Source organism: Canis lupus, chromosome 4 (assembly GCF_048164855.1).
Source record: "Canis lupus baileyi chromosome 4, mCanLup2.hap1, whole genome shotgun sequence".
NCBI classification, from domain to species: domain Eukaryota; kingdom Metazoa; phylum Chordata; class Mammalia; order Carnivora; family Canidae; genus Canis; species Canis lupus.
Genome location: NC_132841.1, coordinates 22,171,993 through 22,195,349, shown reverse-complemented (window position 1 = coordinate 22,195,349; position 23,357 = coordinate 22,171,993). Strand labels below are relative to the sequence as shown.

The following is a 23,357-nucleotide window of genomic DNA, read 5'->3' as shown; positions in this document are numbered from 1 at the left end:
CACGGGCTGGACAGGCCCAGGGAGCCTGAGGGGACACACCCGTGAACACAGCATCCGCGCTGCTATATCCCTACCCAGACCTTCTGACCCTGGGCCAAGAAGCGTCCCCTCCAACACCACGCACACCTACGCACACACGCCGGTATGCATGTCTCTGCGTTCCCATTCAGAAGCCACGTGGAGCATCCTTAGGCTCTGTCGTGCTGGGAAATAACCCCAGGAGGCCTCCCCTCCCAGGCTGGGAAGATCACCAACCCTAGCACATGGAGCTTTGGGTTCCATTCTGACCACCTCCAGCTGACCGTGGAAATACAACCCAGGGGGTCTTATTCCCCTAACGCTGGGAGAGCATGGAGAGGAGCCTGGGGTCGGTGCTCTCTGCCTCTTTACACACCAACCTCTCGATGCCATTGTGTCCAAGAATTTGGGGGCTAAAAGAGGCCAAGCAAAGCCTGCAAGAGTGAGAGGAGGGAGTAGAGCCTGAGGTTCACCCTCTGTCACAGCCCCTGAATTTCCATGTTGCTCCATGTCCCTGAACAACACGACAGTCCTTCACACTTCAGCATGAATTAGCCTGTTACATGGCTTTCTTCAAGGAGAGGCTCAGCCCTGGGCATCCAGAGTGAGACAGTCATACATTAAGGATGTGAAGAAAAAGAGGGATGTCTGGAAAAACCTACCTTCTCTGAGAACTGGTGCTTTCAACTCACCTTGCCCACCCATTACTCTGAAGGAGCATCAGTTCTAGAACGTACTACAGATGTTAGAGCAGACAGGCACACTTCACATTTAGCCATTTTTAATGCTCAAAAGCTCTGTACAAAAAAAAAAATCACAAATGAATCCTCACAACACCCCTGTGAGGTAGGTAGGCAAGTATTATTCTCCCATTTTACAAACGGGGAAACTGAGGCAAAGAGGCGCAGCAACCGGCCAGTGGTCCCAGCACCGCTGAAAGTCAGGGCCACCCGTGAGAACACAGAGGATCCCTCCCAGTTCAGCCTAATCTCTGACCCCTCATCTAGACCTTGTCTGCAAAGAAATGAAAACTCTCTAATAGATGCAAAAATAAAAACAAAAACAAATGGGAAAAGGTAGTGAACATACAGTAGTTTTGCAGAAGACTTCAGCCAAGAAGGCCAAATGTTTTCCAATAGTGGGTAGATGTGAACAACTCTGGCCTCTTCTCCCGTGACCAGAGACACGTCCACCCACCTGTTTTTCTGCAGAAGTGCACGCACCCACCCAGGGAGGGCTCCCGGGCCACCAAGAGCCAGGCCAGGAGGGCGGCCTCTGCACCAGCCACAGCCCCCAGGGCTTTGGTGGACAGTGGGCCCCAGAGGAAGAAGCGCAAGACTCAAGGCCCAGCAGCCTTCCCACTGTGGGGACAGAGCTGTTCCCGAGGCTTCCCGCTCACCATGCCTCGGCCCCTCTGCTCCCTCTGGAGTGAAGCTCAGGGGTCCTCAGCAAGAATGGCCTGGAACTTCCCTTGGCCCGGAGACTCACATACTCCACTGTTCACTCAGGGTCACCCAGCAGTCCTCGGGGCTCCTGCTGTAGCGGCGGGGGACATGGGGCCCAGCGGGGCTCCAAGGCAGGGAAGACGTGCACAGGGACCTGCCTCTGGGGGCTTGGGCTCTCTCTGCACCTCCCACCCTGGCTCCCAGGGAAATGGAGCAGGCCTCTTCCACGGGGCTGCATCCACCTAGAAGGGCCTTACCCCCGACAGGGACTCCTCCCTTCTAGCTCCTTGGGGACCTCCTCGGTCCCGCCGGCCCCAGGGGAGGGACAGGGGGAAGGGAACAAGAGGCAGAGCCTCCGCCAGACCCAGCAGGACAGTAGTTGTGCTTCTTGGAATCTCCAGGTTGGAGACAGGGCATGAGAGGCAAGGAAACTGGTACAGCTGCCGGTGAGGTGACAAATCCACCAGAGCCTGTCCACTCACTGGGGAGCCAGGGGCCCCAGGGCAGGGCTGAGGCAGCAAGTGGGGAGAGGCCGAGTGGGGAGGGCAGCAAGAGAACACAAGATGGGGAAAGCAGCTCTGCACCCAAGGCTGTGAGGACCTCACTGAGGCGGGAGAGGAGGGCGTGCATGGACATGGCGAGAGCTTTGGCTGGCACTGAGCTCCTTGGAAACCGTCTGCAGCCTGCAAGGCACACACGAGGCCTTCCCAGAGGTCCACGCGGCTGCTGTTTACAAGTATAACTGTGCGCTACTTGTCCTATAAAAAGCTGGTTTTAATAAAGGGTGCCCACCCCACCCCAGGCTCTCTGGGAAGCTGAGGAATGGGCTCCTCGGGACCACTCCCCCTGAAGAGCACCTGGTGCACCCCCAGCCTGCACGGGGCCCTGTAAGAGGGGGCGGCAGGGCCTGGGGCAGCACGTCCTACAGGAAGTCTCCGGCAGCTGAGGGCTCCGGGCTGCGGCTCTGCTCCTGCCACCTGCAGCGCAGTCTGGAGAAGGGCTGGGCCTGCACGCTCTCCAGCTCCGGGAAGCCCAGCTGATTGAGGATCTCGTAGACACCAGCCTTTGATGCCACCTGGGGGAAGACAACAGAGATGGGGGCGGTACTCTCGGGGAGAGGTCACCTGCCCCCTGCCACGTCACCACACCCTCTTCCCCTCAACGGGCTGCCGAACACACAGGTGAGCCTGGGGCCCCGCACGGCCTTCTACCAGCTCTGCAACCTGAGCAAGTTTGCCTTTTGGTGACCAGGAGCTTCAGCTTCTTTATAACGGGGACAACAGTGTCTATGCCCCAGGACGATGATGGAGGGCTCCAGAAGCCCAGAAAGCACCCAGCAGACAGTAAGGAAGAAGAGTGGCGCAGGAGGCCAAGTACCCCTGTGCCCATGAAGCCCGGGTATTCCCACTGAGATGCTCAGGGTCGCAGGCCCGGCTGCTCTGGGCATTACAGCCAGGACCCCACAGAGGGCTAGCGAAGGCGGCATGGGCGTGGGAGCCAGCAAGAGCCCTGTGGCTGGCTGTTGCAGTTGGGGACCAGGCAGGCAGGCAGGGGCTCCCTGGACATTCTCCATCAGCCCTGTTGCCCGGTGGCCCCAGGCCTGGCACTAGATGCAACCCATTCAACAATCAGCCCCCTTCTCTCTCCAGCATCCTAGAAGATGGGGAGGATGTGCTCCACTCAGACCAGAGGTCCCAAGGCAACCCTCACCCCCACCCTCCATTCATCCCCAGGAGGGAGGGACTGAGAGCCCCTGAGGCTGGAGCCCATGCTCCTGGCTGAACCAGCTCTCTCCTTCCTTGACATCCCCCAACATGCACCACCCAGGCTCAGCTGGGGAGGGCATCGCACTCCTGCCCAGCCTCTGGTTCCCCCAATTTCCACTCTCCAAACAGAACCCAAACATAAGTGTCCTAAGCTCCCCCCAATACCCAGGGGTCCAAAGAGGAAGCTAAGCCCAGGCCTGCCCAAGAGGATGGCCCCGATGTGGCCTTGGTGGGATCCAGCCCCTAACAGGCTTCCTGACTTTACACTCATCTGCCCAGAGACCACCCTCAAGGCTGGTCCTCACTATAAACCACCCAGCAGCCGCCAGGCACTGCAGTGGCCCCCCGCCCCGCCTCTGTTCCCTGGCAGCTCTGACCCCACCCGCACAATGCCTAGGCCCAGTGCCCCTCCTTATCCACTCTGGCTGGGGTCACCAGTCCCACCCTCCCACCCACCTGCCCCACAGGAGCTAACTCCAGCCTTGAGTGCAGATTAGAACTATCAGGACAGGCTGGCAAGGCCAGGAGACGCCAGCATCCTGGTGGAGGGGCAATTATAGGCCGCTCTGCCAAGGGGGGAAGGAGGCCTGTCTCCTGACCTGGAGGTGCTAAGGCAGCAGCTCTGCCCCTGTAACCACCAGCTGAGCCAGAGAAGAACTAGAAGAACCAGGAGGCAATGTGGGGTGGGTGTGGAACAAAAGGCCACATCTCAGGCCAGACGTGGTGGGCTCGGAGCGGAGGGCCTGGCTCTGCTGCTGACCGAGGACAAGTGCCTCACCGGTCTGTGCTCAGTCTCCTCCACGTGAGGCAGACCTGCTCACACGGGGCCTGGCAGACGGCCCCCCACGTATCTCATGGAATCCCCATCACATCGCTCGGGGGTGGCACCTACAGAGTCAAGAGGATCTCCCCCCTAGCGCTGAGGGTCAGCTGGTCCAAGGTCATAGCTGGAAGGCGGCAGGGGACAGGCCACCACGCCACCTTGCGCCTCGCAGGGCACAGCGAGGGGTGAACACAGCGATCACAGGAAGCACCCAGAGAACGTCAGTCCCGGGGTGGGGGTGCCCAGAGCAGGGCCCAGCCTGACGCCCTGCCCCGTGCTGCTCCCCACACCCTCCCTCTCCCTTTGTCCACTCATCCCACTTTGCCCAGCCGCCGGCCAGGTGCGGACGCCGGACTGGACACCCACAGCTGAACGAGACAAGACCTCGTCGGGGAAGCCTCCTGTGGAGAGAACCGATCGCTCCGGCCACCGGGAGCCTGCGCCTCTCACCTCCCGCATCCACGAGCTGAAGGGCCTCCGCCAGGAGTCCGCCTTCTCCAGGTGGAGGTAAGCGTTGAAGAGCACCAGGTACACGTAACGCTCCAGGTACTGCAGACTCCGCAGCTGCAGCCTCCTGGCCTCCTGCTCCGATTTGGCCGCTCTCGCCTGCAGGACGGCACGGGGTGGGAGTCGGGGGGTCCTCCCCACCCAACAGGCAAGGACACACCACACACGCTCTACACACCGACACACTCACACCCCCACCGCCCTCGGCACGAGGCCGGGACAGGAGGCAGGGATTGGGACAGCACAGTCAAGGGCATCGCCCTGGCTCAGGTTACAGGGGAGCCCAGCGGATGGCAAGGAGAAGCCATCGGGGCTCCAACTGGGGGCACAGCATGGCCTCCCCGCCACCCCCGCGGCCTGGGCTCCCAGGCTTCCAGCTGCTCACAGGCAGGGCAGTGTGTCTCTGCCAGGAGGGGGACCCTCATCTTGGCCTCTGACCCCGACTGGTCCTTCACTGACTTCATTGCCCTTTTCTCAAATGGCTCAGGGGCAGGGGCAGGAGGGGGTGAATGAATACAGCCCTCCGGCCCTGGCCCTCCTCCCCCAAGGCTGGAATAGATCCTAGAAAGGTCACCAGGGCAGGGGATCAACAAGAGATACAGTGGCTGAGGAAGAAAGATGGGGGGGGCGGGTGTTGGGGTGAGGAGGAAGGCATCAATCTTTTTAACAAGCCATCTTGGGCACCTTCTAGGAGACTGGTGCCAGGTGACACACTAGAGAGATAAAGGACTGCCACATGATTAAAGACAGGCTTCCCAGAGAGGGTGGGATTTGGCGGGGCAGTGTGGGCCCGGGGTTTGGGGGCAGAGAGCAAGCAGCCCACGGGCCAGTGCAGACATGAGGACGGTGCCCAGCAGGCGGGGAACTGGAAGGGGCTGGTCTGGCCGGAACGAGGCTGGGAAGAGACAAGAAAGGGGCCTGGGCTGGCAGCCAGCTGAGGAAGCCCACCCTCTGCCCTAGCCCGGCTTCCCACCCTGGCACACAGATGCCAGGCCCCAGCCCAAACCAATCAGAGGGGAGCCCGTGAGACACGGGATGCTCCTGGGGAGACTGTGTGCAGCCAGGGGTGACTCTGTGCAGCCAGGGTGCAGCAGCATGGCATTAGCTTCTGAGAACCATTGAAGGTTTAGGGGTAGGAGTGACCGGTTAATAGAAGGCTCACAGGAAGCTAATGCTCAAGAGGAAAGGGATTTAGATGGGGTCCTCTTGGGGCTTTCTCAGTGTGGACATCATAGGCACCCCAAGACGCACAGAGTCAGCTTCCCTGCTGCACGGGTGTCCCTGCACCATGCCCGAGATGCTCCTCTGACCCAACACAGATGTGCAGCTCACCCAGACGGGGAGCCCAGGAGAAGGAACGCCACACTTCACCTCACCCCTTCTCACCGCACACCCTCCAGGCCTCCATCCGGGCCCCCAGCAGCTCTCTGTACTCCAGGAAGAAGACAGAGCACAGGGGCTGCTCCCTCAGGCACCCGGAACATCCTCAGGAGGGCTAACAGCCAGCCCTGGGCCTCCCAGAACCAGGAAGGACCCCACTTTTGCCCCCACCCCAAGCTAGGCCACAGCTGAAAGCCTACCTGGATGGGCACACCTCAGCCCAGTGCATCTCCTCTGGGCCACTGCCCCCGACATGACACGACCCACAGCCCCAAGAGCCAGGAGCCGTACTGGGACTGTCTGCAGGGCCCGTGGTCCCCCCTCTGTCTTCTGCCTCAGGTAAGAGCCTTCCTGGGGTTTGAGTAAGTGCACGGGAACCTGCACAGCCGGCCCACCCACACCATCCAGAAGGGGCTCTGGAGCACTGGGGATGGGGCGGGGGTGGAAGGTGGGCAGTGATGGGGCCCAGTCGGAGGGCTCCCCGACTGGGCTCTGGGCCTGGTTCTGCCATTTAAACTCTCAGCTCCCATGTTCCCGGAGGTAGGACTGCTCAGGTGCAGAAGGTACGAGGAAGCACCTATAAACCACGAAGAGTCACAGCAAGCCACGGAACAGCAGGGAGAGCTACAACACGAGGACGAAGAGGGCACAGGCCCCATGTCCACGGGATGTTTCTTGAGCGCTAATTGAAAGTAGTTTAAAATGGCTCTTTCCTGGCCAAACTGTGGGGGAGATTCCCTCCTTCTTCCAAGAAAAATGTTCAATAAGCTCCAGGGATGGAGACTGTTCAATAAGCAGGCAGTGGAAGGGAAGGGGGTGGAAGGGCCTCGTGCAGGGCAGCATTGCCCTCCTTAGGGATAGCGGAGCGGTGGTGTACTGGCCATACTTTGTCTCTCAGTAAAACCTTTTGTTTTTGTCCATTGCCTAATTTCTAAACAAAAAAAAAATTTTTTTTGAGCACCTGGTTGGTTGATCCTTAAGACAAGAGGCACCTGGTCCTGCTCCAGTCATCTCCTACAGCAGCCATGGGGCCATTGCCACCCTCACCTCTGCCAGAAGCCCTCACTGGCTCCTTTGCCTGTAGGATCAGGGCCTCACTTGCCTTCCATACCCTGTCCTGGGCCCCGGTCTCCCCCCCATTGCCTCCTCCTCTGTGCCCCCTCTCCTGTCAGTCTACCTTGGATACACCCACTCTTGGCCCCTTCCTCCCCTCCCCTCCTCAGATCACCTTTCTGCCCCCTCCCTCTTCCCACCGCACCTCAAATACCACCGCCTCTTTGATGCCCATCCTGGTCCGGTTACCCACCCTGTCTCAATCCCCTGGCCCGGCTACTGTGGGTGCTCTGCAGTTGTCCTCTGTGCCACCCCCCTCCCCCAGCCCATGAGGGTCGCAGCAGGTGAGGGCTCTGGGGCTGGCCCAAGAGCACAACCACCTCAGCCTTGTCCTCTCCAAGCCCCGGCTCCCATGGGGACAGGGGCCTGCTCCTCCCAGAGACACCAGAGAGGACTGGGTCTGAGGAATATTCAGGGCAGAGAGGCTGGGTAATTCCTTCAGAGCCCTACCGGCAAGGTAGGATAGAATTATCTCTAAATTCGGACCCCAAGTAAAGGTGACACCTGACACCCCCTAGAAGGTTCCGTGGACACATCCTGCACGATCATAGTCTGTGATTTGAGATGATGGCCCATCTTCCTATCAAGGCCCTGGTTTCCTTAAAATCACCCCATGTGGGCACTGTCTGGGGAGGAGGCTAGGCCAGCCTCCTCCTGTTGATAAAAATAGTGGAGCTGTTTTTAAATGGCCTGGCAGGCTAGGCTGTCATTAGCTGTGGTGGAGCTGGACAAGCCTTGTTCATCCATTGGGACTGGGCCCTAAAATAGAAGGGGCCTAGGAAAGGTGGCCAGGGTGCTGGGCATTTCAGCTTGAGAAGCCTGCGGTCAGCCGGCGTCAACGTGGGCCGAGCATCGCCGGCGGTGGCTCTCCGGAAGCGCTGCTCTTTCTTGGCCACATGGAAGATACCCACTGAGGCAGGGCTGATGCACCTCCCCAGGTGTGTCCAGGGCCTAGCACATGCCACGTGCCAGAGTGAGCATGTCACATCCAGGACTGACTGTTAGATCCCAACATGCTCTCCTGGCAACCCTATGCAGAAGAGGGACACCCAGTTTGCAGATGAGGCTAGACAAGGTTGTTACTGCCCAGTGTCAGAGTCCCCAGGTAAGACACAAATTCCAAGTGCCCAGCTTGCTGACACCCTGGGCCCTTTCGCCTCAGTCAAGCTCAACCACACCCTGCCTTACTCTTGCCTCTATACCCTTCCCCCCAGCCCTCCTCCTGCCTGGAAAGCCCTTCCCCTTCGCCAGGTCGGGCTCTGCTCCACTTGTCCCTCCAGACCCAGGCCGAGCCCTAGCTTTCCTGAAACCTGCTCTGAGCGCTCCAGCCTCTTCTCGGCCTCTTCTGCTCCCCAAAGAGTGATCAGTCTTGAAAACAAGCCTGGGGTCAGGCTCAGATTATAAGGAGGTTTACATCTTCCCTCCTCCCCACCCCCCCAATGTCAGCGCCAGGGCGCGGACTAGGTATGTGGCAGGCACCCGGCTGGTAGATGAGCACGGTCCCCCCAGGCCACTCAGCAGGTCCATGCTTCCAATGCCATCTGGAATCTAGATTCCAGACGGGACACTGGGGACCCCACATGGTACCTCCACCCCTGGGGAATCCAGACTATGACGTGCTACTGCCTGCCTAAGGGCTCCTGGTAGGTATCGATCCAGCTCCTCAAACTCACAAAACACGTCCCAGGAGAACCTCCTGAACTCTCCCCAAACCTGCCCACCCCCGTGTCTGCCCATCTGAATGTCCCTCCTTCCCGTTGCTCAGGCCAAAACCCGGCCCTCCTCCCTGACTTTGCCCTTCCTCAGCCCCACAGCCAACCAGTCAGGGCATCTCGTCAACCACTTCAAACATTCCCAGAGGCCGCTCACCTCTTACCACCTCAGGCCAAGCCACCTCACCTCAGTGACAGCCCCTGGCTGGCCTCCCAGGCCACCTTCATCCCCAATTCGTGCAGCCTATTCTCAACAGAGCCCCAGAGGGAGCCTGCTAGAACCTGGCTCCTCTGCTCAACCCACTGCACAGGCCCCCACTGGCACTCAGAGTAGAAGCCGACGTCTGTGAAATCATTCGGGCAATCCCAGACCGGGCCCCATCCCGCCTGCCTGACCCCTGACCTCTGTAACCTCTGACCTCCTCTCCTGCCTCTCCCTGCCCCTCAAACATACCAGGAAGCCCAGCCCCCCCCCATCTCAGGGCCTTTGCACATGCTGTATCCCTCTATCTGGATGTGAGCATGGCTCCCCCATTCGCCTCCTCAGGTCTGTGTTCAAATGCTACCTTTTCACCAAGCCCCTTCCTGACCCAGACCATTTGTAAAACTGCAATCTTGCTATCCCCACAGATGTATCTTGATGTGACACGACATGACTTTGACTTCTGTATTGTTTCTTGTGTGTCTCCCTCACTGCAGTGTGGGATCCATGGGGGCAGGAACTTCCCTGTTCCGCTCATGAGGCATCTCCAGAACTAGCACAGTGCCTGGCACTTAGGAGGGACACGGTAAATATTAGCCAAATTGGTGACTAATACTTCTGTCTCCCATTTCTGTTAAGCCCTGCATCACAGACTGCCTGGGGTTACTCAGATCAACCCTCTGCTTTCCAGAAGGGGAGACTGAGGTCAAAGAGGTGAGCCAACCCACCAGGGTCCCATGGAGAGCTGGACGCAGCACAGGCTGTGCGGAAAGAGAACCCAAGGAGAGAAACAAGAAGAGTAGGTGAGGCCAGGCTCAGGGTGTGAGTCCGTCCAAGCCAGATGACACCCCCATTACTGGAGCCTGCCTGCTGCCCTCTCCCTGACCCGCTCAGTAGGAAGGAACAGGGCCCGGCGGTCTCTGCTGTCCAGCTGGGGAGGCAGCTGACAGCCCTCGGAGATGGCCAGTCTCTAGGGGTGAGGGGCCAATCTCTAGGGCCAGTCTCTGGAGCATCGACCTCACCATCCTTCCCAAAGCGCAGTGCCACCCCCTCCTTGTCAGACCCAACCAATCAGGGCCAGCTGCTTCCGGGGGCTTCCTACAAGTCCCCGCAAACCCTGTCCTGGGGCCTGTCCTGGGGCCTCCAGCACAAGGAAGCTTTCTGTACCTCATCCCCAGAGGAGAAAAAATGGCCCTTGGCCCATAGAAAAGTAACCAGTTTTCCAAAGAACACATCTCATTCAGTACTGTCAAAGCATGAAGGGACTAAGGCTGGCACCACGGGCTTCTCTGTGTGCCATTCATCCAACAAACGTTGTTTACCCGTAGGCCAGGCTCTGGAATTCAGTGCCAAGACATGGGCCTCAGGAGCCCACTGCCCAGCACATAACCCGGTGAGCCAGCCAGGTGTCCCAGTGCCCCCGCCCACCGCACCGACACCCACTCCCATCTCACCTGGTGCCCAGGCTGTGCTCACCACCACCCTTCAAGCCAGGTGGAGAGCATCAGTGACCCCAGGTGCTAGATGGGCAAGAAAAGGCCCACACAGGCCAAAGCAATTCGCCCAGGGTTGTGCGGGGAGTCAGTTACTAGCAGAGCCAAGGCTAGAACGCGGGGGTTTCCATCCCAGACCGTGGGCATTTTTGGTTGCTGGACAAGCGCGCCCTCTCCTGGCAGACCAACAACGTGGCCCAAGAACAAAAAGGCCTAAGGAAGGTAGGAGTCAGTTTTCCTGTTTCATCATATGGTGACTTATTCAACCTTCTGTCCATTCATCCACTCACCAGACAGACGTCTGTAGAGCCCTACTTGTGCCAGGCAGGGCCTGGGAGTCAGGGTTCCAGAGAGGAGCCCTTGCACAGCAGAAGAGAGATGAGCAGCAGACAGAGGCACCCCCGCTGACAACCACAACCCTAACAAGGTCAGCAGTGAGCACACAGGCAGGGTCTCGCTGACGGGCGGTGTGCCGCGGCAGAGATCTATACCCCTCCCCAACCACTGAGACTCCCAAGCCTGATGCTGCACACTTAGAAACAAGCCTGGCCCACTGCAGGTGCTCAGTGGATGTCTGCTGTGGAATAAACCAGAAGGTCCCCCTGGAGGGTGGAAATTGTTTCAGCTCAGCCACACAAAGGGAAGGAGAGGAAAGCAAGAGGTCTCAGCCACTGCCAACATGTGCTCTACACACAGATGCGTGCACACACATATGCATGCACAAGCATGCACACAACATACGCACATACATGCGTGCACACAACGTGCACATGCATGCACATGTGCATGGATGTGCATGAGCACAACACAGGCACACAACATACACACGTGTGTGCATATATGCATACATGCACACACGTATGCACACACACACACATACACACACATACACTGTTCTGACAGCCACTCGTCCACCCACTAGCTCTATTTTGGGCTGGGTGTGAAAGAGCCTCGGGAAGCAACACTTTCCTCCCATCATATTTTATGTGACAGCTCACAGAGCCCCAGGGCTGCTCTAATTGCATGACGCAGGCCCTGGAGACACATTACCTACTGGAATGAGGTCTCCAGGGAATGACTTTGGCCCAGCCAGAGCTGTGGAGAGACTGACAGGGACCCCGCCTGGGGCTCAGAGCCAGCGCTGTCTCACTCTATATTTTTCTTAAAATAATAACCTTAGCCTTTGGGGGCACCGAGCTGAATCTCTGACCTTTGGCAACTCTGCACCAAGCCAGACCGGTGTGAGCAGTAGAGGCCCCCTGGCTTCCTCACTGGCCCCTTCCTTTTTCCACCACAACAAAACTGGCCCCCTGGGTCGTGGCCGTCAGAGAGAAAAGGAACTGGCCGAGGAGCTGGAAGGGAAGTTCTGGTCCTGCCTCAAGCTGGTCATGATGTCATTGGGCCTCTGCGCCTTCCTCAGTAAAATGGTCTAGTAAAGCCCACCAACATCTCCTTACCAGCCACTCTGAGGACCAGAGGAGACTAAAACTCTAAAAGCACTGCTCAAAGTTCAAGATTGTCTCGGAAAAAAATCTCCATTTGAGACCAAAGGACATTTCATTTCTCTCGGTGTGGCTACGTTTATCTCAGTTTTTCTTCAAACGCTTTCTGAAGGGACAGACGGGAGACCCATCAGACTGTTTTAAACACAGAACACTAAGGATGAGCGTCACCAGCCCAGGCTAAGGGAAAGGCTCCTGGCATTAATGACTCTAGCAGGCCTTCCTCCAGGAGCTCTGACCTTGGTTTGTGTCACAAATTTTTTCCCCCTCCAGGCCCAGCAGGAAACAACTAATCCACCAGATGGTGTCACCACTGTGGGCTGGTGGCCATCCCAGATTCTCCTCAGCCTGGGGCCCAACCTTGTCATCTCTATCACAACCTCACCGAGTGGCTTAGTTCAAAGAGCTTTCTCTTTCTTTTTCCCTTTTGAGGTGGTTTTTTAAAATGCCCTGAGCATGCTGGCGCCCTCGCACACGCAGGGTTGATCAGGTCCTGGCCCAGTCTCACTGACGCTCCAGAGAGTGGAGGACACAACCCTGGGCTGCAGCTCAGAGGCCAGGCAGCCTGGGACGGGCCCAGGCAGACAGAGGAGCCAAGACTGTCCTACCAGGGAAGGCCTGTCTCTGTGGAAGACGTGTGTGCACGTTGGGTCCCATCCCCCCCGTCTCTACCTACGACTCGAGTCTGGGATGTGCTCTTGACCTCTGGCCTCCTCAGGCTGGGAAGACAAGGAGCACAGATTGTGGCTTCTAGTTCTCATTTTCTCCCACAGCAGCAAGGGCTCAAGGTGGGAGGGCAGTGAAACTGCCTCCTCTATCCAGGGAAGCACAGAGGCCCTGATCTGGGTGTCACACTCTGGGGTCCCACTCTCCTTCTGCCCTCCACCAGCTGTGGGCTGTTGGGCAAACCCAGTACCTCCCCTTCCTCAAATGCAAAAATGATGTTACAACCTGCCCTTCACCAGGCACAGGTACGGAGTAAGGAGGGAGCCAGACCAGGGATGTGAAAATGCACAGTCAGCCTGCTGGGGGCATCTCCCACGCTGGTTCTGAGTTAGGGCTGGGTGTGGGGGCTGGGTCCCCTGGCCTCCAGCACTGGCTGCCAGCAAGTCCCAGCTTCCCCTCGGGAGCCCCTGTGTCCTCCTTCCCCCAGCCCACCCTGGTCACCCAGACCCGCCTCACAGACCCCAAGTCCATCCAAGTCTGGAGGAGACGCAGGGCTCACCACATCAAACACGCTCCCCCTGGGCTTTAGGAAGCACCTCCCACACCTCCTTTGAACATGAGCAAGTCAAATGAAAAACCAAGCCCTGCGCCTGCCTTCCTTCCTCCATCACACCTCGGGGAAGTACCTTTCTGGAATTAATGGAGAGGGAATGAAAGCGCCAACATATCACCATTTATGCAAACCCTCAATGAAATAAAGGATCCAGGGGAGGGACGCCAGCAGCTGCGAGACTGCAGGGCCTTCTGTACCCCTGTGGCAGCACACAGCATCACCGTGTCTATACCAGCCAAATACCAAGCTGGATCTGATCAAGCCTCCGGCTCTACCCATTGACAGGAAACACAGGAGCTGTGGCACAGCGCAGTTAAACCCAGGGATGTGGGATGCCTGGGTGACATGGTGGATGAGTGCCTGGCTTTGGCTCAGGTCGTGATCCTGGCATCCTGGGATCGAGTCCCACGTCGGGCTCCCTGCATGGAGCCTGCTTCTCCCTTTGCCTGTGTCTCTGCCTCTCTCTGTGCCTCTTATGAATAAATAAATAAATAAAATCTTTTAAAAAAAACTCAGGGGTGCAATTAGCCAGGTCCAGACTATAGGATGCCTAGTGAGCAACCCGATCACCTCAGGGGCTATGTGTCAGAAGAAGAGCTGTTCTAGACTCCACGGGCCACACCAGCCAAATGTGATCCGTGGCTCGTTTGGATCCTGATCCAACTGCAAAGACTTTGTGAGACCACTGAGAAAATCTAAACACTGCCCAGGTATTGAGTGGTAAGAAATAACTTCTAGGTTTCAGGGACAATAATGGCTGATAATTCTCTTTTTTTAAAAGGTTTCCTCCACCTTAAGGTATGTACTGAAATACTGACAGAGGAAGGAACTGAGGCCTGGAACTTGCTTCAAAATGATCCAGAGGGTGGGGCTGGGGGCTGGATAGGCTTTAGATGAACTAAGTCTAGCTCTGATTGGTCATTCCAGAAGCTGGGAGGCAGGCACACAAAGGTTCGTGAAATTATTCTTCCAAGTTTGAAGGCTTCTGTTCGAAATTTTCCAAAATAATTTAAAAGAAAAGTAAGATCTGACCTTTCAACATTGTCAATAATCCTAATTCCATGCATCAGCCTACAGAAATTGTCTGCACCAGAGACAGAGCAACATGCAGTATGATGCTCACCACGCATCACCTGGCCAGAGAATGACAGCGAGCCATTGGGCCGCCTCTGTAGGAACAGCACATGGCCACGGGCACTTCTGCTCGGCAGACGCCGTGACCGGTAAATAGGATGATGGAAGGCTCTTTGGCAAACAGGATAAAGTGTCCCTGAGCTGAAACTATGGTCCGATGTTGTCTTTATAACAACCAACAAGCTCAAAACAGCCCCCAACCTCACCGTGCAAGCCCACAGGCAGAGGCTCCTGCACTCCGAGCCCTCCTTTCTCTTCCACAACAGGGAAGGGACCTCAAATGCTCCCACTCTTCTCTGCCAGGGACCCTGAAATCATTTTATTGCTGGAAGAAGCACACACGTCGAGTTCCAGGAACTGTTTGCTTAACTGCTAATTATTAAAGTTTAAGTTCCCCGCTGGACCTGGCAGGGGCCGGGGAAGGGAAATTCAGTATTTGGGGAACCTGGGGGGTTGCGGGCCAGGAATCTGAGGTACCACATACTGACGAGGGTTTCAGAATCCCACGGCTGTGGGCTCCCAGGAGGAAAACTTGAGATGGGCAGAATGTGGACAGGACCTAGAATGTTCCCAAGCAAACAGAGCCGATGTGGGTGATAAATCCCTGCCCGGCCTGCTCTGGGCAGACAGCTACAGGCTCCATTGGGCACCGAGTGGAGACTTCCAGCCCTCTGGTTAGAGGGCAGGGGTTTAAATAAATAGCCAGGTACCAAGGGCGAGAAACAGCTGACAATTTCAAGAGAAGTCAGTTCACTGGAGGGAAAGCAGGTGCCTTTCTGGAGCCTCAGGAAATGAGGCCCACAACCCACCAGACGACAGGGATCAAGACCCTCAGGTAAAGGGTGACATGGTCAGGGAAGAGGTTTGGGGCTGGGAGTGAGGATCGTTGCCTCTCATCCCTGCTCTGATAGCAACTCACATGGGACTCAAGACAACCAGCTCTCTGGCTCCTCTGTAAACAGAGGGGACAAATGCCCAGTAAGCCCTTGAGCACCAAAATCTGAGGGTCTCTACGGAGAACATCACAGGACACCCTGGCCCTACAGTGACCCTCAGAGCTCTCCCATTAGTTTAACATGTGTCATAGGCCAACCCCATGTTTCCTGTCCCTCATGTCCTTCCCACACACAGCCCTGCCCAGGAGCAGTACTGGTCTAGCCTAGCAGGTGGGGACATGGGCAGTCAGAGAGGATGAAGGCTGCTGTCCGAACCCAGGCTCCTCCAACTCCCACGTCCGCATTCCTTCTGCCTGTCAGCCCACAACAATCCAACCATTCCCAGAGTCCACACACCCACACCGAGCAGGCCAGTAGTTGGGATTAGAAACATTAATCTACTCAAGAACTCTACCCTGAGATAATGTCCATTCTACTTTTCTGGTACTAAGACATCCTTTCTTTTATTTATTATTTATTCATGAGAGAGACAGAGAGAAAAGGCAAAGACACAGGCAGAGGGAGAAGCAGGCTCCCTCTGGGGAGCCTGATGTGGGACTTGATCCCAGGACCTCAGGATCACACCCTGAGCCAAAGGCAGACGCTCAACCACTGAGCCACCCAGGTGTCCTAGTAGTGAGGTGTTTAAATGTTTGCTTCTTTCTTTCTTTCTTTCCTTCCTTTCTCTAAAATGGACACACTGAACAAGGTTATACACTAGCAATGCTAGGAAGGTCCTTCCCCTTTTTAAAAACTGGCCTGTGACATCCCAACTACTGGGCTTAAGGTTGCTTTTACCTCTTTCTTTGTTTTCTATCAGCAGTTCCAAGACTTCTAAGATTAGTGTCCTTAGAAGAAAAGATACCAGAGGGCCCCTTCCTTCCTTCTCTCCCTCCCCACTATCTGTCCACATATAGGCACTGAGGAAAGGCCCTGAGAGGACACAGTGAGAAGGTGGCCATATGCAAGCAGGATGACAGCACTCACTAGAAACCAAGCCAGTCAGAACATTTGCCTTGGACTTTCCAGCCCCCACTATATGAGAAAATAAATTTCTGCTGTTTAAGCTATGCGGTGGCGGTATTTTGTTGTGGTAGCCCGAGCTGACTATTGCACTTAATGATGACCTCTCTCCTCTCGAGGTTTTGGTTTCATCTGCAAAAAAGTGAGCCAGTCACATTCTGTGAGGCCAGCAAGACCCTAACACCAAACCAAAGATATCAAAGGAAAAAGAGAACTACAGACCAGGGCAAGGTCTCTTAAGAATCCAATGTAAAAATCCTCAACAAACTGAATCTAGCAATGTAAAAAGATATACACCATGACCAAGTAGGATTTATCCCACTTGGATAAATGCAAGGTTGGTTTAACACCCAAAATTCAGGGACGCCTGGGTGGCTCAAGTGGTTGAGTGTCTGCCTTTGGCTCAGGATGTGATCCCAGGGTTCTGGGATCGAGTCCCACATCAGGCTCCCTACATGGACCCTGCTTCTCCCTCTGCCTGTGTCTCTGCCTCTCTGTCTCTGTCTCTCTTGAATAAACTAATAAAATCTTTAAAAAAATAAAACACCCAAAGTTCAATGAAAGTAATACACCATATCAATAGAATAACGGACAAAAACCATATAATCATCTCAACAGACATGAAGAGGCATTTGGCAATATTCAACATCTCCTCACAGAAAAAAAAATTCAATAAACTAAGAATGGAAAGGAACTTTCTCAAGCTGACAAAGAACATCTAGCCACAGTTAATATCATACTTAATGTGAAAGGCTGAAGGCTTTGCCTCTAAGATCAGGAACAAGTCAAGGATATCTGTGCCAGCTACTTTTACTTAACATTCCACTAGAGGATCTAGCTAGGGTGATTAAGCAAGAAAATCGAATAAAAGGCATTAAATTTAAAAGGATTAAATTGAGAAATCAACTCTATTTACAAAAGCACAAAAGCAGTAAGCTGCTTACGAATAAATTTAACATAAGAAATATAAAACTACAAAAAAAAAAAAAAAAAAAAAAAAAAAAAGAAATATAAAACTTACACTCTGGCAACTCTCAAATATCTTGTAAAAAAGTAAACAAAAGGGGATCCCTGGGTGGCTCAGTGGTTTAGCACCTGCCTTCAGCCCAGGGCGTGATCCTGGAGTCCCGGGATCGAGTCCCGCATCAAGCTCCTGGCATGGAGCCTGCTTCTCCCTCTGCCTGTGTCTCTGCTTCTCTCTCTCTCTCTCTCTCTCTGTCTCTCATGAATAAATAAATAAAATCTTAAAAAAAAAAAAAAAGTAAAGAAGATCTACGGAAATGTCAAGACATCTCCTGTTCATGGATCAAAAGAGTAAGTATTGTAAAAAAAAAAAAAAAAAAAAAGAATAACTATTGTTAAGATGGCAACACTCCCTAAATTGATCTGCATAGTCAATGTAATACCTATCAACTCTCAGCTGGCTTTTTTTTTCTTTCAGAAATTAGCAAGCTAATCCTAAATTTCATATGGAAACACAAGGGACCCAGGATAGCCAAAATAAATTCTGAAAAAGAAAGAGTTGGGAGAACTCATTTCCTAATTTCAAAATTCACTACAATATCACAGTAATTAAGACAGTATGCTACTGGCCTAGAATAGACAAATAGATCAATGGAACAGGATTGAGATCTCAGAAACAAACCCTCACATTTACAGTCAATGGATTTTTTTAGAGGAGTCAAAACAACTCCATGAGGAAAGAACAGTCTTCTCAACACATGTGCTGGGACAACTGGATATCTACATGCAAGAGAATGAAGTCGGATCTCTACCTCACACCATATATAAAAATTAACTCAAGATGAATCAAAGACTAAATGCAAGAGTTACACTATAAAACTCTTAGAAGAAAACTACTTACTTCTTAGAGGTAAATTCTCAGGACCTTAGATGAGGCACGACATCAAAACCAGAAAGTGATATAGCCATATAACAGGATACAGGTCATAAAAAGGAGTGAAATAATGATCCCTGCTAGAACACAGATGTAACTTGAAAACGTCACACTGAGGTAAAAGAAGCTGATCACAAGGACCATATATTGTATGATTCCATTTTTATGAAATGTCCAGAACAGGCAATTCCATAGAGGCAGAAAGTAGATGCACGGTTGCCTAGGGCTGGGGGAGGGGGAAACGGGGTGATGAAAACGTTCTGTATCTGGCTGTGGTGACGGCCACACAGCTCTGTGAATGTACTAAAAACCACTGACTTGCATACCTTAAATAACTGGATTGTATGGTATGTGAATTCTATTTGCATAAAGCTGTTATTAAGAAGACAGCAAGAGGGTGAGACAGGACTGCACAGATCCCCCAGTATGGCCCCCCACCAGGAGCATCCGTGTCATCTAAGAGCTCACCCAACATCCTGACCTATGGAATCAGAAACTCAGACCTGGAGCCCAGCAACGGGGGCCCTCCAGGTGACCTTGAAACTCACCACAGCTGGGGACTCCTGCTTAGACTAGATGGTTCTCAACTTTGACACTGCATTGCAATCACCTAAGGAACTTTTAAAAAAAGACCCACACCTTAGCCCCCAAGTAGACCTACCAAAGTCTTTAGGGATAGAACTCAGGCATGGTTATGTTTCAAAGCTCCTAGTGTGAAACTAGGGTGCAACCCGGGTTAAAAAGGCAGAGAGAGTGAAGGCCTTCTGCTCTTCAGCCTCTTGGAGAGTTTGTCCCAGGCCCAGCTCACTAAGGCCACCTGGTGGCCATACGGAGGAATGACTGAATTTTGCTTCTGCTCCACCCCCACCCCACCTGCCACCCCCACCACCAGGGAGCGCTGGACCCACCGGGTTCAGGGATCTCTCTCCTCTCACCCCTAAGGTCAGCAACATCCTGGCCTCTGGAATGGGGGTGGGTGAACTTTTCCCAGAAAGTCATATGACGGGGCCAGGGGAACTGTGTATGACAGTGCTTTGCTGACAACTAAAAGAAAGGCACATTTTTTTCCTACACAGGATGAAATTATGGATTTTTACATAAAATTTGTACTTTTATGGAAACCTTTTAATGTTTATAATTAAATGAGTTATCCAAACACAATTTTTAAAAGAAGAGGTCAATCTGGGGGCCAGCCCCAGCCCCCAGGCAGCATAGACATACGTGTAGGTCCTGAGTGGTAGGCATGGATCAATCATCAGCCGTTAAAACACTGAACGGCTGCCCTGCCAGTCATTAAACAGTCACCTGCCAAGACCTTGGAGTGGCCAAGGCCAATATGACTCCTGCCAGGGACCCTCAGCACCCCCATGACCCAGAAACTGAAGGGTTAACACAGGGCAGCACTGGAGTCTAGGACAGGGTGTGTTCATTCTGACTGGCCACATGGCTGGCCGGTCCCAGGGCTGCCACAGCTGTCAAACACTCTGAACATCACTGTCACCAGAGCATGCAGCTCATCAAGCACTCCCAAATCAAGCCAGGATGAGTTGAGGCTGGGCGTGTTTCCATTTCACAGATCACTTCCAGAAGGTGCAGAAGTAACAGAACCGATGAGGGACCCCTGGCCACCTCACATCCAGTCAGCCACAAGCTCGCTGTGCACTAGGGGAGGGGCACCTGGGTCGGGGCAAGGCTCACCTGGCGGTAGGTGCAGATGATGATTTCACGCAGGTGGTAGTGCATGGGCGTCATGGTCTCACTGACCGTGTCCAGGGCTGCGTCTACCTCCTTCTTCACATGGTGCCCGTCGGGCAGCAGCTGCACCACCTTCATCACCACCTGGGGCCCGAGGAGCAGAGAGAAAAGTGGGGGGTAGGTTGGACCCCCAATCCCAGCAACAGGCTCACCCCACACTAAAGGCCACCTCAAGGCCCATTTCAACAAGTGGTGCTGGGAAAACTGGATCTTCACATGCAAATTTAACTCAAACCAGATCAAAGACCTAAACACAGAGCTAAAACCATAAAACTTACAGAATAAAATAGAGGGAAACCTTATGACATTGCATTTGGCAACGACTTCTTGGATATGACATCAGAAAGACAGGTAACAAGAGAAAGGACACCGTCCACAGTATAAAAAGGCAACCAACAGAAGGAATGGAATTATTTGCAAATCACATTATCTAATAAGGCATCAATTTCCAGAATATATTTAAAAATTCCCATAACTCAACAACAAAAAACTGAATCAAAACTGGGCAAAGAACTTGAACAGAAAACATAATAATATTTTAAAATTTTGGGATCCCTGGGTGGCTCAGCAGTTTAGTGCCTGCCTTCAGCCCAGGGCATGATCCCGCAGTCTGGGGATCGAGTCCCACGTCGGGCTCCCTGCGTGGAGCCTGCTTCTCCTTCTGCCTGTGTCTCTGCCTCTCTCTCTCTCTCTCTCTCTGCATCTCTCATGAATAAATAAATAAAGTCTTTTTTAAAAAATGAAGCAGATTATCATACGATCCAGCAATTCCACTTCCAAAAGTGCAAGGAGATATTTGAACAGGCATGTGTACTCCCTTGTTCACGGCAGCATGATTCACAATCGCCAGGAGGCAACAATAACCCAAGTGTCCACTGGCAGATGAGTGGATAAACAAAATGTGGTATGTCCAACACAACAGAGTCTTACTCAGCCTTCCAAAGGAGTGAACTCTAATAGACACTCAACATGGATGAATCCTGAGGACATGATGTTGAGTGAAATAAACCAGACACAGAAGGACAAATACTGTATGATTCTACTTATATGAGGTATGTGGAACGGTCAAGCCCATAGTGGCAGAAAATAGAACCGTGGTCACCAGCGACTGGGGGCAGGGAGGGATGAGGAGTTACTGTTTTATGGGTATGATCAGTTTGCAATGAAGAGAAAGTTCTGGAGGGCTGGAGGGTGGTAACGGTTGCACGACAAAGTGAACGTACTCAATGCCACAGAACCATACACTTAAAAAATGGTTAAAATGGTAAATTACATGGTATGCGTATTTTACCACAATTTAAAAAATAAAAATCTAAGAATCAGCCAATCAGCAGGGATTAGGAAGAGAGGAGTTTCAGGGGAGGGAAGAGCATATGCGAAGGCCAAGAAGCCGAGGAAACTTGGCAAGGTTGAGGGAGAGCGCAGAGGCCAGGGTGATAGGACGGCAGGGACAGCAGGGGAAGGGAATGTGATGAGGCCAGCCATCTAGGCGGGAGCCGACCACGGCCTCGACACCAGAGAGCCACATGCCAGCTCTGAGCTCCACATCCCCCGGCCGTAGGATAGGGTCCCTGCCGCCCACTTGCAGGGTGTCTGGGATGATGGCGTGTGGCAGGCGCATAGTACAGGAAGTGTCAGTGGCCGTCCATCCAGTGCCCTGGACTGAAATGAGGGTGGAGTGGGACACGCCACGGCCCCACATCAAGGTCACCAGCCACAGCTGGGGCCCAGGCACCTGTTGGGCAGTCGTCAGCGTTACCCAGACAAAACGTGGCCAGAGGCCTCCTCCAGGGCAAGGGGCAGCCAAGGGCAGGGCCAGGCAGGGGGGTCAGTCGAGCCCCCCCTTCTCCAATAGCCATCTGCCAGGGCCCAGGGCCACGCTCACCTGGCTGCGGTTTGCTCATCTGTGAAATGGGAGCAGGGGAGCACTCAGAGGACAAGGAGGAAGATGGTGATATGAGTAAGAAGAGCTCTGAAGACCCCCCAGACCTGCAGCAACACTTGCCCTCTCCCCTCACCCAGCTATCCCCGCAGGGCCCCAAGGGGCACGCTCACCTCAAACTCGCCCTTGGTGAACTTGGCATCGGGCACACTCACGAGCTCCTCCTCGCCCACCTCGGGGAAGCCCTGAGGGAGGACAGCAGCTGGGACCGGGAGCACCTCCGTCCAGGTCGCGCCCTCCCCTGCACACCACCTCTGTCCCAGCGGCGTCCCGGGCCCGGGTGCCCCCTGCCCTGTCCACACACACCTGCATGTGCCAGAAGGCGAGCACGGCCACCACCATGGCTGTCGTGGTCCGGCCCTGGCCGCTGAGGCAGCTGAACACGAAGCCGGTGCCCGCGTCCAGGGCGAGGGCGGCCCGCAGAGCCTCGAGCAGTCGGTCAAAATCCTGGGTGGGGAGACCAGGGTGTGCGTCGGGCAGCGGGACCCCGGGCGGCCCCCACGCACCTGCCGCTCCCAACGGCAACCCCAGCGCAGCTGTCCTGGGCCGGCCAGGGCCCCGGCTGGGTCACGCTCACGGCCCAAGTCCCGCAGGTCACGCCAGACCGCGTGCTTGTAGTGAACTGTCACCTGCCTCCAGGCCCCGGTCACACACGTGAGCGCGCACGCACACACGCCGGCACACTCCACCGGGCAGGACACGAAACGTGCGTATGCCACTCCCATGTGCCGCGTCCCCAGGGGACCCCTGGCGGTGATGGTGCCTGTAAGGGACCCAAGCCCCCCCCCACACACACACACAGCCGATCGCTGCAGCACAGGTCCACCAGGGGGCGACAAACAACCGGCAACCAGAGGATCACCCCCTGCACCTGGCAAGTCCCCACAGGCGCCCGCACAGAACCACACCCGCGTAGACACACCACCCAAACAACCGAGGCATCACACAGGCACACAGTGACCCACATGCCGTAAGTGAGGACACACACACCACGGACGTATCCATGGACCTTGAGACACCCAAACAGCCCAGACTCCCACAGAGGCACGGGCCTCCAGAGACCACACACATAACACACCAACGACCTTGGTCATACGCAAGCACTCCACGGCTCCCTCCACACACACACCACACCACATGGTTCCCCAGCCACGCACCTTTCCCCTGGTAAAGACAAGACGTGCATCACAGACTCCACACCAGTACACCCACCACACACACGTACATGCTCCACAGGGACCCCACACACCCTCCAAACATGTTTCCCCAACAAACACACATTCACTCAAACACCAGGGACGTGCTTCCCACACACACACACACACCTACCACACGTAATGAACACACAGGTGCATACGTGCCCTGCAGACACGAAGCTAGGAGTGCTGTGAATAACCCACTCGGTCGAATCGGAAGGTTCGTGGAACAGGC

General features: G+C 54.7%; 1 protein-coding gene across 5 annotated transcripts in view; it reads right to left on the bottom strand.

Moving 5' to 3' along the window:
• Positions 1 to 782: 782 nt before the first annotated feature.
• PALD1 (phosphatase domain containing paladin 1) overlaps positions 783 to 23,357 on the bottom strand; it is a 94,631-nt gene continuing 72,056 nt past the window's right edge. For all 5 annotated transcript variants that reach the window (XM_072823448.1, XM_072823449.1, XM_072823445.1 and 2 more), the window contains exons 16-20: positions 22,233 to 22,373; positions 22,040 to 22,111; positions 19,928 to 20,068; positions 4,503 to 4,658; positions 783 to 2,538 (exon numbers count right to left, since the gene is read on the bottom strand). In XM_072823448.1, coding sequence (XP_072679549.1) covers positions 2,386 to 2,538; positions 4,503 to 4,658; positions 19,928 to 20,068; positions 22,040 to 22,111; positions 22,233 to 22,373 — 663 coding nt within the window. In that variant the 3' untranslated portion in view covers positions 783 to 2,385. The remainder of the gene's footprint in view (positions 2,539 to 4,502; positions 4,659 to 19,927; positions 20,069 to 22,039; positions 22,112 to 22,232; positions 22,374 to 23,357) is intronic.